General features: G+C 43.0%; 1 protein-coding gene across 2 annotated transcripts in view; it reads left to right on the top strand.

Annotated features, from left to right (window-relative positions):
* DOCK2 (dedicator of cytokinesis 2) overlaps nucleotides 1-17,023 on the top strand; it is a 2,042,522-nt gene that overhangs the window by 701,126 nt on the left and 1,324,373 nt on the right. For both annotated transcript variants that reach the window (XM_078653374.1, XM_078653373.1), the window contains exons 18-19: nucleotides 11,317-11,500; nucleotides 11,593-11,690. In XM_078653374.1, the coding sequence (XP_078509500.1) occupies nucleotides 11,317-11,500; nucleotides 11,593-11,690 (282 nt within the window). The remainder of the gene's footprint in view (nucleotides 1-11,316; nucleotides 11,501-11,592; nucleotides 11,691-17,023) is intronic.

Below are 17,023 nucleotides of genomic sequence, written 5' to 3'. Positions count from 1 at the left end.
GTGCAGCGGCCACCATTAAGAAGGGGAGGGGGAGGGACAATCAGTTGGGAGGCGGGATTGGCAGTGGAGGGGGGCAGGGCCCGCAGGTGCAGTAGCGGCTGGATAGGGATGCAGGGAGACAGCTCAACCAGGGAAGCTAAGGCCGAACAAACACAGCAACAAACGACAAACAGTACACAGATGCCCCCAATGAGAGAAACAATTATACCAAGCATAGAACCAGATTAGCCCAAAATGCGAAGATAAATACACTTAGACCGAGGTGACGGCACGTTGGGGACTTGAACCCCTATCAGGAGGGGGTGAGGAGACTTGGCGGCAAAGAACTGTGCGCAGAGCTGCTGGGGAGAGAGTGTGTCCTCGACCAGGGTCACTGGGTCAGGGGACTTACTTTTATCATCTGTGAAAAGTTAAGTCATAACCATACCTGAACGCATAACTAACCAGCAGATCTTCTCAGAAAACACTTTCGCTTACTTTACATCAGTAACAAAAATACCACTGGAAAATGTGATCAAAACACTGACTTCGTAAATTCTTTGGTTCATACTTGAAAAGCAGAAAACAGCCAATAAATATTGGAGACTCGTGCTCTAAAATCGTCTCAGTCCCTTTTCGAGTACCACAAGATTAACTTCTGGCTTCCACTCAATTTAATTTGTATAGAGAATCAATTGGAGCAACGCTGGAAGACTCAGTTGTTCATTCACCCGTGCACAGATGCAAACAATGTACCTATAAATCAAAGATTTCAGCAATATATTTCTCAATAACTCCCTAACAAAGAATTCAGAAAGGGATGTCATCACTTAACATAAAACTGGAGAAAGCTGAATCTTACACAGCCCAGACATACCTCCTAATACTGACATTACCAGGATACCTCAACTCAATCTGAATGCTTCACCCAAATTAAATCAATGAATAAAATCCCTGGGCTTCTTGATTGACTCAAAACTTTCCATCAATTCTCATATCAACCACGTTCACAAATCGTCCCAAGAAGCTCTTTTCTTTCTAAAATGCCACAAACTTCTCCCTCATACAGACTTTGTTCTGGAATCCAAACCATTGTCCTCTCAAAAACTGATTACAGAAATGTTCTTCTCACAGGAGCGACAACATTTCCTTAGCACCTATAAAAGCCCTGTTTCATTCCACTGCTCTCCTAACAACAAAGAAGAGGGAAGTCAATCACATTTACCCCATTCGTAGGCCTGCCTCCTCTGGATCTCTTTAGAGGGAAGGATTACATTTAGAAACACTTCTGTGATCATTAAAGCCTTGACTTTCTGCCTACCCTTCACTCGCTGCTCCTCATTTACGAAGTGGAGCAAAGATTCTCTTTGATTTGAAAATAAGAAATTTGAATCATACAAAGCCTCACACAAATCCTTCTCCAGTGCTGCCCCACACTCTAGAACTCTCCCCCTGACAAAATCAGACCGTAGGAAGCCCTTGGCTGTTGCTAAAACAAACTAAAACCTCTCTTTTCAAGCAACACATAAGTATTTAAAATTCAGCATTGTTGATGTCTTTTGACAGAATCGTCTTCTAATTTCATTTGCACCTTTGACTTACGTTAATTGCCCTACTGTCCATATCCCAATCTGTTGCACTTGCTTAAAAAATATTTTGTTGTTGAGGTGTCCTACTTATAATACTAATCTGTTGTTAGTACTCTCAGACTTTGAGGTAGTGTTTTTACTTGTCAAGCACTCTAAAACACTGGGTTAGTTAAGTGCCATATTAAACCCTTAACTAAATAAATAGGCTGTATCAAGCATTTAACGGCTTCCATAATCCACTGTGGCAGATGACAAGGCTATATATCCCCAAGAACAAAACTCTATGGGAAGTTGTAGGAAAACGCCATTTTTTTTGCATATTCAAATCCAATAGTTTTTTTAACTGATACGGTTGTTTGATTATCCAGGCCTAGTGCATGTGTTCTGGCCCTTCATATATGTGGAATTCCTCCTATTTGGCATATTTAACTTACCTATAATTCACTAGTATCTGATACAAAGTGTTTGCGGGGCCTGTAATTTAAATGTCATTAGTAGACTGCAGCACTTATTGTGCCACCTCTTAAGTGAAAATGCAAAACATGACTGTTGGCCTGCCACCTGTAACCTGGTTGTGCTTTCTTAAACTGCAAATTCAACATGTCAAAACAACTCATTATGACAGGCCTAATCCCTCATTTTAAATATTAATAAATCACCCTAGGTAGATTTTAAATGCCCATAATTCAAGGTTCATGCTATTTCAAAGTTGGACATGTGAAAGTTTAATAGTAAACATGTCCTAACAATGACAATGCCCTAAATGCTATTTTCACTGTATTATGGTTTCCTGTATAGGAAGGCACTGGGTAGTAGTAAGGTAATACAATTATTGCTGCTTAGGAACAAGATAAAAAGTGCATTCTTGGTCTTTGTAAAATGGTAATTACAAATCCAATGTATTTGTAAAGTCAGATTTGTAATAAATGCTTTGTAAAAGATACTTTTAAAAAGTCCACGTTTACTTGCCTAAAGTCTCCAGAAGCCCATTTACATGAGCTTCCAACTCTCACCCAGGAGATAAATGGCTCCTTCATGAGTTCTGAATTGGCTCCCAGAGATGAGATAAAGGGGTTGGTGCTGAAAGGGTTCCTGTTTCTCTGAGAGGATGACCATCTGTGCAGTGCCCTGAAACGTAACTATCTTCAAAGGGACATGACCTGAGACCGACAGATGTGGCTCACATCTGGGCCCTAACCCTTAATTTCCTTCTTCCAGTGGGAGAGAAGCTGCCCCAAAACTGATTTTGAGTGACCACATAGGAGGGTTTGCTCGTTTAACTGCCCATACCCCTATTGTTGGCACAGGAGTTCTGCAGAAGGGAGAAAGGGTTCTGTTTTGTTGGATTTAGATAGAGAGGATCATTGTGGGATTGTTTGCAGTAGGGCACACAGGAATTGCTGTAAAAGGTGGTAGGGTGACCCCTTCTAACATTTTCCCTATTGGTTATGGAGGGGCCAGGATTCACCCCCACTCATCGACTAGTGCTAGGAATAAATGTGGTATCCTCTTCAGAACACTACTGGGCCTGTTGAAGACAGAAGGACTGCACCTGCTGTTCAAAACTGTGAGGAGAACTCTAACCTGCTCCCACTTGTACCCAGGACAAATAATAGACTCCAATGGTCTTTTGACTGACCTCCTATTGAGCTACAGAGACCAGAAGAGCTGAAAGAAGTCCACTTTCCTGAAATAGTTCAGCGGGACAGTTTCAATTGAACTTGCCCTGGACCGTGGTGGGGGCTTTGGTTGGAGTGAGTCTTGACCTCCTAATTGCTGGTGCTGAGGTCTTAGAAGCGTTGGCTGGGCTTCATCCTGCCTAACTGTAAAAGCTGAGACTTGGAAACTTTCTTAATAGTTTTTGCCTAGAAAATTGTTATGGGACTAGGGCCTGCCAGCCGATCTGCCGAGGGTGCATCGCCGGTTGTCCAGACCTTGTTGCTATTCCCACTACGTTCTTCCCCACAGCAGCAAATCTAATTCAGCATGTTCCATGCTGACCAGCATCCTACAGTGGGACAAAGAAGGCTTGGGTCTATTAACTAACTGGCCTAGACCACTCAAATTTATTCAACAACAACAGGATGGCCAGATAGATTAGTGCAATTTATTGTAACCACACCTAGCCAATAATCCTAAGCAGGCAAACTTTTCATTTAGTAGTTTTTACTTATTTCATGATTTTGCAAGAAACATTTAAATATGTCCAGACATAAAAATACTCAAATAGCGACATTCACATGTAACACCATAATACAAATGAACATTTCACAAACAATGTAAATGAAAAAAATAATCATATAAACACCATATACAAACAAGGAAAAAGAAGAAAAGATGCCTCTTAATCATTCAATTCATGGGGCACCAGTCCTGGTAACAAGAAAACAAACAAGCGGCCGTTCACTCCTTTCTGCGGGCCTGCTTGTTTGGCTATGCTGGAACTTCTTAATTTCAAGGGTCTAGTAACAGGGGGACTCTATCCTGAATTGCAGTCCTGTAACACCCTTTCTAGATCCTGTTCCAGCACAGGGTCAACGCGTTTCGAACCCGGACTTTGTTTGGGGGTTCTCCTCAGGACATGGACTGGAAAATGGCCTTCACTGTGGGACATACAAACAAATATATAATTGGTGTAAGGAAAGGCTGAAAGGATTGTACTCACTCTGACTACAACACCATTTTAATCCACCTATATGTACCTGTAATTCTATAAGTCTTCCCAGGACAGTTGTGTAGAGTTTGTGGGGAATTGTTGGCACTCTGCAATTATATATAAAACCAGGGACAACGTCAGTGTTCTATTTCGGGCACTAACACACATGACAGGATATCTACGTGTGGTTCTTTGATTCGTACCTCAAGATGAAATGGCTTGAAGCGCGCTGCGTGATGACTTGTGGGCAACGTAGTCCTGAAAACAGTAATGTATAATGTGTTTAGGCAAAGGTTCTATGTGTGCATAAAATTCAAAGCTATACTCCGGATGAATGTAGATTGTCTTAACACATACCTCTCGACTTCTTGATGGATAGAATCCGATCGTGTGCACTCGTACCTGTTGTATCATATGGTAATTCTTCACTACGTGAGTATGGGTCTAAAATGTACAAAACAGCTTGCATTAGACTCCTAGCCTCTATATACGCTACTGCTGAGGGATGGGGATGTTATGCGGGCAGGTTCGCTTACTTGTCAAAAAATTCTCAGTTCGTCCGTTCTCCTTCAGTTCACCGACCAGCTGGCAGCTTCCACACACGACGTCAATGCGCAATACGTGGTGCAGACGTATGCGTGCTGATTGTATTTGGAGGGAGTCTTTTCCGCTTTAGCTGGCTAGGGCGCTTGCTACTTGTAGTGCTCACCTCTCTGCCGTTCGATGATTGTATAAGACGGTGTGGAGGCTGGGTGTAGCTGTATTGCTTGCAATTGTTGAGCCAGAACCTGGACCGTGGTGGGGGCTTTGGTTGGAGTGAGTCTTGACCCCCTAAGTGCTGGTGCTGAGGTCTTAGAAGCGTTGGCTGGGCTTCATCCTGCCTAACTATAAAAGCTGAGACTTGGAAACTTTATTAACAGTTTTTACCTGGAAAATTGTCATGGGACTAGGGCCTTCCAGCCGATCTGCCAAGGGTGCATCGCCGGTTGTCCAGACCCTGTTGCTATTCCCACTACGTTCTTCCCCACAGCAGCAAATCTAATTCAGCATGTTCCATGCTGACCAGCATCCTACAACATTGAACCCTCTTCAGCTACAGACTGCAGTCTTGCTCCACGGAGGACATCCAGCTTTCAAAAAAGACTCTAACAGCTTCACTGCAACTCTTTGATGAGGACCAACCTTGGCCTTGTATCTGACCTGTGCTCTATTGTGGTCAGCCTAAAAACTTACCATTCCAATGTAACAAGTTTCCCACGGTTGGCGCTTTGCACATTTTGGTGATATTAAATTTATATCTTCGGTTCCCCTTATTGAATTTTTGTTGTTTTGGTGCCAGTTTGTTGGTTAAAGTATTCTTTACTTTTATAAATTGGAGCGGGATTTTTATTGTGTTGTGTTTTTGACTTTTCATTGTTTTGATACTTCTAAATGCTTTACACATTCTCTTAAGTTAAGACTGTCTACTCTGTGCCATGGCTACCAGTGGTCGAGTTCCTTTTTAAATTACTGAAACCATTATTGGACCAAATAGGAATAGTGACATTATATTACTCATAGTGGGTGTAAGAAATTGAAGCATTTGTTGAGGAGGTGAGATTCCACCTCAAATAATAATCACAAACCTTGTCAGGGTGAACTACCAAACTCAATAGAGTACATTTTAATAAGTAAAACGGCACCAAAACAACAAAACTTTAATCAGTAGAACCGGAGATATGAAGTGTTAAAATAAAAATAGTACTAAAAATCACAAAGACTCAGCTATGAATAGCTGGTCGCGCTAGACTGCGTCAAATATAGAAGAAAAAGCCTACCATGATGGAGCGCAGGACAGGTACAGGAACTAGGTTCATCCAGGTGGAAATTTTGCCTTCTGACTTTTATGGATAAAATGTGACTGTTGGAGAGTTGCCGGTAGAGCAAGCTGCAAGCTGGATCCACGGTGGGGCTCAACGGCAGCGGGCTGCTGAAGAGCCAGGTCCCAGTGTGGTCGTTAATGAGGACAGGCAAGCTCTGAACCGGTGAAGTCCAAAGTCTGTGCGCAAGAAGTACATGACATAGACGGGTTGTGGCTAGGCGTTGGTCCTGATGGAGCCCTCTAAGTTCAGACTTAGAAACATTTCTGTAAGTCAGTTCTCTTTCAGTGGCGAAAACCAGCAAGCTAAGGCCTACATGTGATTCGCCAGCAGCAGTTTTGCTGGCGTTCTTGGTCCCCGTTGATTCTCCCGGCAGAAAGTTTGCCAAATGTTTCTAAGTCCCCCTTTTGCAATGTGGGAAGGAGGAATACACTCAATAGTCTTGGGTCCAGGACCTGGGGACCAGTGCTTGGGAGTTAGGACTAGTTCCAACAGAGGCCAGGTGCAGGGTCCAAGGCAGGTCCAATTGTTATTGGTCAGCTGGGCAATTTCAGGAAAAGGGTCTCCTGTATTTTGTTGTGTCTCCGTAGCTCAAATAGATGGTCAGCCAGCTGACCCTTGGTGTCACTTCTGGGGTCCTTGGTTCGAGGAAAGCAGGTCCAGTGTTCCTTCTGGTTCTTCAGACAGCAGGGCTGTCCTTCTGATTCCTCACTGGTCCAATAGTGTTTCAAGGGAAGGTCTGTGGGGTCCAACTTAATGCTCAATGTCGGTCTGTGTGTGTAGGGCAAGGCTTTGTTCACCTCCTAAAGCAGTTCTTGCCATTTCCTCCGCTCCCACTAGGTTTGGTGCCAGCCTGATAAGAGACAAAAGCAAGGCAGGCCTAGGTGTGAGCTTCATCAGTCACTGATAAGGTAAAAATACTTTGAAACTCAGGCCGAGGCTAGGCACATTTCCAGGCCATCCTGCTCAAGGATAAAAACACCTCCCTACTCTCAAGACCTTCATCCACTGTCAGGGAGCAATACACATCTCCAGACAGGGGAGCCATCAGTAGTCAAGTAACAGCTGGATACTGGCAGGAAACAGGTTTGTTTTACGGTACAAAAGGGGGTGGTGATGGACGGAGCATCTGAATCAATCAAACACTCACACCCAGTCAAAAGATCTGGGTTTAATCCATCACCGTTCTTTAGCCCACTCTGCCACCCCAGTTCAGACATGTCTATATGCAAATCAGTCTGACCCTGTGCCTCATGGGAACAGTCCAGCCCAAACTGCCAAGCCATGTCTTCCCTGGACCGGAAACAAGCTTCCGAGGACCGGTTTCTGGCATTCCAGCCGTCTTCAGCCCGGCTTGCTTGAATCCACTGGCAAAGTGAGCAAGGGACTCACGTCTGAGCATACCCCGCCACACTTATGGCGGCCAAAAGCGGTACAAAAGGGGGTGGTGATGGACGGAGCATCTGAATCAATCAAACACTCACACCCAGTCAAAAGATCTTGGTTTATTCCATCACCGTTCTTTAGCCCACTCTGCCACCCCAGTTCAGACATGTCTATATGCAAATCAGTCTGACCCTGTGCCTCATGGGAACAGTCCAGCCCAAACTGCCAAGCCATGTCTTCCCTGGACCGGAAACAAGCTTCCGAGGGCCGGTTTCTGGCATTCCAGCCGTCTTCAGCCCGGCTTGCTTGAATCCAGTGGCAAAGTGAGCAAGAGACTCACATCTGAGCATACCCTGCCACACTTATGGCGGCCAAAAGCGGTACAAAAGGGGGTGGTGATGGACGGAGCATCTGAATCAATCAAACACTCACACCCAGTCACAAGATCTGGGTTTAATCCATCACCGTTCTTTAGCCCACTCTGCCACCCCAGTTCAGACATGCCTATATGCAAATCAGTCTGACCCTGTGCCTCATGGGAACAGTCCAGCCCGAACTGCCAAGCCATGTCTTCCCTGGACCGGAAACAAGCTTCCGAGGTGTTTGATTGATTTGGATGCTCCGTCCATCACCACCCCCTTTTGTACCGCTTTTGTCCGCCATAAGTGTGGCAGGGTATGCTCAGACGTGAGTCCCTTGCTCACTTTGCCACTGGATTCGAGCAAGCCGGGCTGAAGACGGCTGGAATGCCAGAAACCAGTCCTTGGAAGCTTGTTTCCGGTCCAGGGAAGACATGGCTTGGCAGTTCGGGCTGGACTGTTCCCATGGGCACAGGGTCAGACTGATTTGCATATGGCTATGTCTGAACTGGGGTGGCAGAGTGGGCTAAAGAACGGTGATGGATTAAACCCAGATCTTTTGACTGGGTGTGAGTGTTTGATTGATTCGGATGCTCCGTCCATCACCACCCCTTTTTGTACCGCTTTTGGCCGCCATAAGTGTGGCAGGGTATGCTCAGACATGAGTCCCTTGCTCACTTTGCCACTGGATTCGAGCAAGCCGGGCTGAAGACGGCTGGAATGCCAGAAACCGTTCCTTGGAAGCTTGTTTCCGGTCCAGGGAAGACATGGCTTGGCAGTTCGGGCTGGACTGTTCCCATGAGGCACAGGGTCAGACTGATTTGCATATGGCCATGTCTGAACTGGGGTGGCAGAGTGGGCTAAAGAACGGTGATTGATTAAACCCAGATCTTTTGACTGGGTGTGAGTGTTTGATTGATTCGGATGCTCCGTCCATCACCACCCCCTTTTGTACCACAGGTTTGTTTAGGCACAAACAAAAAAACTTTCTAGATGTGTAATTTCCAAAATAGTAATATAAATCTGACTTTACCATTAAATTAAGCTGGATTTAAAATTACTATTAAAATGAGTCATTGAACCATTTTTCTACCCGCTCCCAAACTCAAGATAACCACTGTAAGTTGGTATATTGTAACACAGTGTGTTCTTATAGGATAGCCAGCCTTTTCACAATGAAAAACCACTATGGAGATTTTTCACTGCCAGGACATGTAAAAAAGTAAATATATCTGCCCATTTCAAATACCATGCGCCCTGTCCTGTGGGCCTTTAGGACCCTTCTTAGTGGTGATTTAGAAGTTTTCTAAAGGAAGGCTTAAGCCTGGGAAAATTTTATATTGCCAGTTTAAACTGCACTCTCAGGCTGCAGTGGAATGCTTTATAGTGCACTCTAATGGGTGGTAGAATGCGTGCTGAAGACCACACTTAGCATTTAATTTACAGGCCCTGGGCACATGCAGTAACATATACTAGGGATTTATAATTAGAATAATTGTGCCAATCAAGTGTATACCAGTTTGACTATGTTTCCCAGGCAGGGCACACACACATTACCACTGTTTAGTTGGGGTAAAGTGCACAGAGATTTACAGCTAACAAAAGTAGGTTTCAATAAAAAGGCAAAACAAATCCTGAGTGACCCCGAAGTTAGGGCAAATCTATCACAACAGTCATAAAACCACCTCCCTAAAATTCAACCCCCACAACTGCTTCTCAGCAGAATTTGCTGACATCCCTCTTGAAGCTTATGTAGATTTGTTTTCCATGATGAAATCCTAGCTAAATTACTTTTTTTTCAAAAGTAATGAATCATGTAGGTGATTAAAAATCTCAGGGGACTTAAATAGCTTCAGTATCAATTCCATGCTATGGCTCTAAAAACCTAAACTTAGAGTGATCAGGAACTCCTTACACCATTTCAGGAGCTGCCATCAATGCATAAATCTGAATATGGAACTTTCTACGTATTTCACATCAGATCTAGCCCTCTTCATTGGGTTGCAGAAAGCAACCTAATAGTTTTGTTTAATTCCATTATCTTGAATAAGTGGAATATTCCCACGCTCTCATTTTCTAAGACCCATCTCCATAATTCAAGCTGCACATCTATTCACACCCCAACCTCTAGTTTTCTCTGCCTCTTATTGTTCAAATATTTCCTATCTTGAATTGCAGATTCTTATTCATGGCTACGAATTCACCATTGTCAGGGTTCTTCTTCTAATTTTCTTTACAAACTGCTCCAGTGTTATCTACATAATTTGCATCACAGCAAACGTTGAAAAAAAGAAATAAATATCATTTTAGTGTAACTGCAATGATTTTGTATTGATTTCTTAGGTTTTGAGTTTTACTTCTAAAGCTCATGATTGAATAGGAGTACAAATTGTGATCTCCTGTAACAGCAAAGTAATGATCTCACTTCCAGGAGACACCAAATATTAAATCCTGTTTGCAAATTAGATCCAATCGTAGAAATGACTTGGCCAAAGCAGCTGTTACTAATCCCCATTTGTTTACAACTCAACTGAAGAACGCGGAGGCCTGTAAGAGCCTGGCCTGGTGGTGCAGCGGTCTAATGCAACCAATGGTAGGATTTGTGCTAGTCCCCATGGTCACTCATGTCCCCTCAAAGCTGAAAATAAAACATATCAATACAATGGGTGATAATCACATCAGTTATTCAGTGGTGCAATACTTAAGGGTAAGAATGTGCTTTACCGACATGCATATTGCGTATTAATATCCAGTATAGGAAGGAATGAGCACTGTACACTATTTAATACTGACCTTTTACATAACCTGTCAGGGAATCTTTGTATTCAACTGCTCAGAAACTCATGCCATTGGCCTCAGTCGATTTCCTTATTTTCCAAAATAAGAAATAATACTACTACTGTAACAAATAGCTTTCACTTTGTGAATACATTAAAAGCATTCTGCGTGCCTTTTTTATTGTTAATAACATTGAGCATACATATAAACCTCAAAATTATGGTGAGTAATCGTAAGAAAACAAAGTTATGACAACACTACTCCCCCATGACTCACAGTATGCTCCCGTAAAATGCATGTAGTGTACTGGCAGACCCTTTTAGAAGTTTGTCCCATTTTTCCAAAGAAGAAGGATCCTGTTTCTTCAATTCTTACTTAAAACAGTTGTAGAGATTTCTTTAAATTGTTCAGTTCTACATTGGCTAGCTTTCCTTCTTAAATTCCACGTCAGATTTAGATGAATATATGTTACTTCTCCTAATGCACTCTAGGACAGATTGTCTCTAAGTCACCGCTATACCTCGGTTGTGCCAGCCTTAAATATTGGTTGATGTTCAATAAGCAGGTATGATTAGATGTTAACATGTGTAAAAATATATCAATGTAACACCACAACAGGAGCACTGTTCAGAGATTCAGTCTAATGTCTTTAAAAAGTGCACATCAACTGCCTTTGAATGAATTATTTAAAAGAAATTGTCGTTTCTCAGGGAGACAGTAAGAAAATGGAGGATGTGAATGCCTACTTGAATTTCCCATCTTCTCGTCAACATATGGATCACAAAGGATCTACTTTAACCAGGAATAACAGTAGTGCTGCAGGTCTTTCTATGAGCTCTCGAGATACTTTCTCTATTTCAACACTTGTGTGTTCAACAAAATTGACTCAGAATGGTACGTAGCCTTAGTTTTACTTTCAGTTTATTTAACAGGGTAGACATTATTAAAATTGTCATACAATTAATAATGTATATTTTCTTTTTCAGTGGGATTACTGTGCCTTTTGAAATGGCGTATGAAACCAGAACTCTTGCAGGAAAATTTGGAAAAGCTAAAGATTGTGGATGGAGAGGAAGTTGTGAAGGTTTGCCTGGCTATGGCTCTTTTTTGCAATTAATGTATTTATTAAAATTTGTTATGTTGAATACGTTAACACAATGAACGACTATGAAAACAGGTCTTTGACATTTTAGCAACCACTTTCTCCTCCTATTACAGTGTAACTATATTTTTTCTATTATCTTACTACATTTCTTCTTAAAATGAAGTTACATTAAAACAATTGCTAAAACCACACCAGTCTACCGAATAAGCGTTCAAGTAATCTATGTTTGCCAACAACTAAGCGAGAAAAGCAAATGCTAAAGTGTCCAAATGGATGTGTACGTTTTAATGTATAGGCTAGAATTACGCCTGTACCCAGGTTATTGATATTATTTGCACGGTCATAATTGTACAATTGCATTTAAAAGGAAACTTGCCATTTATAATGTCAACCATTTTATTAGCAGCATTGTCAGTCGGTAGATTTTAAGCCCTCGTAGATCTACAGATGCTGGTCAAAAATATGTGCATTGCATCGTTCTTGTAGGTCGGTCAAATGACGGCGCTAGGCTGTTGTGCATAGTGATGGTCAAAATGTCAAAACAGTGGATAAGGAGAGATTCACTTCTTTTTGAATATCACATCCCTTGCACATTCTTATTTTGTGCGAATTACACTGTAACGAAGTGCACTAAATTAATTTGAGCAATTTACAAAAACAGATTTGCTCTTCAGACATAGAGCAAATTATTATTACTCTTCTGTTTCTCAAGGAATTCGTTTTTCAATTCCAAATGTAGTTTCCAGTCCTAAGTCAGTCGTTAAAATCTTGTACTGCTGCCCCTAGAACGTGATGAATTTCCTTTTTAAGGAATATTAGCCTTTATGTATAGATAAACGAGAACACACAGCAACCTTTGTTTAGTTATTCACTGAACTGGAATTAGTATTTATGATACGTATTGTATCTCACTGATAGCTGCAAAATTCCCAGTAAAAGTAAGATTCTAGGAGGAGCCTGTATATATACTACTGTCACCAGAGAAACAATGCAACTAGGGACTTCATGGCCCAGGATTCCTTGCCTTGTGTATGCTGGTGGGTGTAGGAGGCAGAACAACTTTCAACAAGTGCTACAAAGCACATCCAGCTGCCCCGTTGCGCAGCGAGAAACCACGCTGCTGGGGACTTTGTGCCCTAGGATTCCTTGACTTGTGCGTGCTGGTGGGGGAAAAGGCAGAATCACTCTCAACAAGCGCTTCAAAGTGCCTCCTGCTGTGCGGGAGAGAAACTATGCTGCTATGGACTTTGTGTCCCAAGATTCCTAGAATTGCGCGTTCTGGTGGGGAAGGAAGGCAGGACCACTCTCAAGAAGCATTACAAAGCACTTATAGTTTCCCCGTTACACAGGAGAGAAACCACGCTGCAAGGGACTTTGTGACTCATGGTTCCTTCACTTGTGCATGCTGGTGGGGGAAGGAGAGGAGACCACTCTTAACAAGTACTACAAAGTGCATCCAGCTGATCTGTTGCATGGGAGAAAAGCCACTCTGCTAGGGACTTTGTCTCCCAGGAGTCCTTGAACACTCTCAACTAGCACTAAAATGTGTTTCCAGCTGCCCTACTGTGTGGGGCGCCTCTGGGCCGCTCCCAGGCAAGGACCAGGCCAAGGGCAAGCCCGTCCTCACCCATCATGAAGAAGAGGCCGGCCTGGGACACCCCTCTTGACCCCACAAATAACTATCTGGTGTTTGGTATGGACCATTACCTTTTTTTTCTCCACAACTTGTGTATCTGCCCCTTATAGAAAGGTGAATTCTCCATGTTAATAAAATTGATGCTAGTTTATTATCTTTGAATGGATTGTATTAAAATGATCTGCCTATGTTTTCAATGGGGAAAAGAAAAGTAGCTGAAAGCCCCCATGGGGCAGACAAACTAAAATATCCTGTGGGACATGCTGCACCCAACTGTACAATTAACGTAATCGATGATCTGATAGAGGAGGTTGAATCAGTCTTAAGCCAACCAAACGAGCAATAGCCTGTCAGTCTGTTCCTAGGGTTCCAGCAATTTCTGAGAGGCTGAAGTGTGTGGGCAGCAAGCAAACACTTGGATGGTCCATGGAGACCTTGGGGCAGTCCAATGTGGGTGATACACTCCATCTGTTTAACCTCTGCCCCAGCTTTGGGTAATCTCATACTGGATGGAAAGAGCACAGACCCAACTGAGAAAGTGTCATCAGCTGCAGTTACAACTAATGTCCCTATGGTGGAATGCTGCAGCAGATTTGAACTTCTCAGGACACCTGAGCCACCAACAGGAACCTATTTAACAATAGACCTTGTGCTCCTAGGAATCCGAAGGGGTAGGATATATATTCATAAGAATTTGGAGCAAGGTAGCGATAAGACCAATCACAAAAAGGAAGTTTTAAAAAAAGAAACATTTTATTAGGTTTAAGTATACAGTACAGGGTATTCGAATGTCATGTGACAACACATCTTTAGTAGAAAAGATCAGATATAGACATTATTTCCCATTCCCCCATGTGCATTCTGATTCAAGGAAACCCCCCGTACAATAACTTTATTAGAAACTTAACTCTAACTATGCATTGTACCTGTATATATTATGATCTTGGTCGTGCACCCTCTCGGTATATCCATGAGTGAGTCAATAGACTCTCTGTTCTCATACCTATGTTATTACCTTTGTAACTATTTGACCATCTGCCTCGTTATATGTTTTCAGGGGTATATTTCTATAGGTGGCCTACCTTGCCCATATTTTGGTGTGTTTCTGCGGGCGCCCTCGAGCTATGAAAACAGAGCGTTCCATTTCCATAATAAAATCGATGCCTGACTTCCAGAGCGATATTCCGGGTGCATTCTCTGCTTTCCATTGTCTGGCAATGTCTCGTTTTACTAATATAATACCTAGGGAGAGCAAATGTCTTTTATACCTGTTTCCCCCTAAATTATCCGTGCTATGCAAGAATGTTAACTTTGGGGATCTCAATATGTTCCAAGCTAACACCTTTGTCAAGCAATTCAGCACCTCACACCAGAAACGATCTACAACTGAACAGGACCATGTTGTGTCTATGAATGTACCATCTTCCACGTGGCATCAGAGAAAAAGTGGAGATGCAATCAGTCCCGCCTTCCATAACCTGTGTCTAGTGTAATACACCCATTATAAATATTTAAACTGGATGAGGTGAAGTCGGGGCAAGACTGCTGGTCCGCGCTGTGATTGGAGTGCTTCTGCCCAGTCATCGTCATCGATTGGACCTATATCAGTATCCCTTGTAGCTCTTGTGGATTCTAGGTTTGCGAGACTATTAGTGACTAGTGTTTGATACATTTTGGAAATGTTATGATCCCCTAGATCCCCCATCAAAAGTTTGCCCTCTAATGGGCTAAATTTTGGTATAGCAGTCAGTTTTTTGATCTATGGGTGAAGGGCATGTCGCAGTTGTAGGAATGTATAAAATTGTGTATGGGGCATGGAGAAGTCTTTACGAAGGTCCTCAAAAGATTTAAGAACCACTCCCCTTCTGACATATCCAAGGGCAGAGATTCTGATTCGATCTTAATTTTTGAATCCCTGGAGGTCAGCAATTTGCAGAAGCAAACAATTCTGCCAAAGCGGAGTGGCTTGTGGTAGGTGGCCCCACCAACCGTTTTATGGAGTGTCTGTCGCCAGGTTACAATCACCACCCTCGTTGACGGGGAAGGTCTTTCGGGCCAGTCCTGCTATATAAGAATGAATATATGGAGGGATCTCCCATGATCCACTGTTCGAGCCCATATGCTGGATCTTCTCTGGAACCATACCACCACTCATTCAGTATCTGCAAGTGTGCAGCAGTGTGGTAGGATTGTATATCTGCTGCGGCAATACTCCTGCAATAGGTGGATTGTATACAGGTACATAAGGTCACCAAGGCCATACCCCTCCCCCTCAGGAAGTGTCCCACCATTGCATTGACTTGAATGAACCTGATTAAGGAGATTGGATAAGGGTATGATTGTAGTTGGTACAACAATTTGGGCATAGAGATCATCTTAAAGATAGCAGATCTTTCAAACCGAGCCAGAGGGAGTGTTGACCAGTTTTTAACTTCAGAATAAAACTTTTCTGTTTTTGCCACAAGGTTGAGTTCCCAGGAAATGGTTTGATTATCTGATACAGAAACTCCAAGATTTGTGAAACCATGTGTAACTGTTGTAAGTCCGTCGCCCACTGATTGTTCCCCATGGATCTTCTTATCGGCCACACCAATGATTTAGATGCATTCATATATAAGCCAGATGTTTCCCCAAGAACACGCATTATCTGTAGTATTCTAGGGCCAGATCAATGAGGACCAGTCAGGAAGAACAGGATGTCGTCCACGTACAATGCTATACGATCGGAGATTTCGGGGGTCCACTCAAAGCCGTGGTAAAGTGCATATTTTCTCACCCAAACTGCAAGGGGCTCGATGGCTGGAGCAAAAAGCTAGAGGGAAAGGGGGCACCCTTGTCGAGTTCCCCGCTGAATCGGGAATTGGGCCTATGTAGCACCTGCCACCCAGATTGAGACTGTAAGGACTGTGTATAACAATCTGACTAGTGATATATACCTAGGCCCCATGTTTAAATAGCGCAGTAATATGAACATGTAGGTCCAGCTGACTGAATCAAATGCATTGTCCATATCCACCAGTAGTAAGGCTGCTGGCCTGTCTAATCTATCAACTGCGGCTATTCCGTTATAAGCTCTACGTATATTATAGCCTGGTCCTGATGGATCAAGACTTGAAGGTGTGGTATCAGCCTATCTGCCAATATCCTAGCAAGTATCTTGGCTTCAATATTAAGTAAAGATATTGGCTGATAGAATGCACATAGTTCAGGTGGGTGACCCGGTTTCAGAAAGACCACTATCTCTGCGTGTCTCCAGTCAGGAGGAAGACATTTTGCCGTGAGGGCCTCATTAAGGGTTGCGAAGTACCATGGGCCTATTATCTTTCTATGCATTTTGAAGAATTTACTAGGATATCCATTGGGAAGCTATCCCTGTGACTGCTGAAGGTAATTCCTCCAGTGTAATGGGGCTATCTAAGGATTGGCGCGCATTGGCTGTTAATGTCTGGGCGGGTTATCTCAAACGAAGTCTTCAATCTGGAATTCCGAGAGGATTTTGCATTTAGCGTAAAGCGCTTGGTAGAATTCAGTGAAGGCGCCAGCAAGATGTGAGGGATGGGTGATCATCTCGCCGGTGCTTGGTTTAATTATGGCTAGTTGTATCCGTTTCAGAGAATGTTGGCACAATCTATGTAGCATTTTCCCTGACCTATCCCCCAATTGATAAATCCTGCTT

Source organism: Lissotriton helveticus, chromosome 7, assembly GCF_964261635.1.
Source record: "Lissotriton helveticus chromosome 7, aLisHel1.1, whole genome shotgun sequence".
Classification (NCBI taxonomy): Eukaryota; Metazoa; Chordata; class Amphibia; order Caudata; family Salamandridae; genus Lissotriton; species Lissotriton helveticus.
The sequence above is the reverse complement of the archived record's forward strand: the minus strand, read 5'-3'. Positions and strand labels throughout refer to the sequence as shown.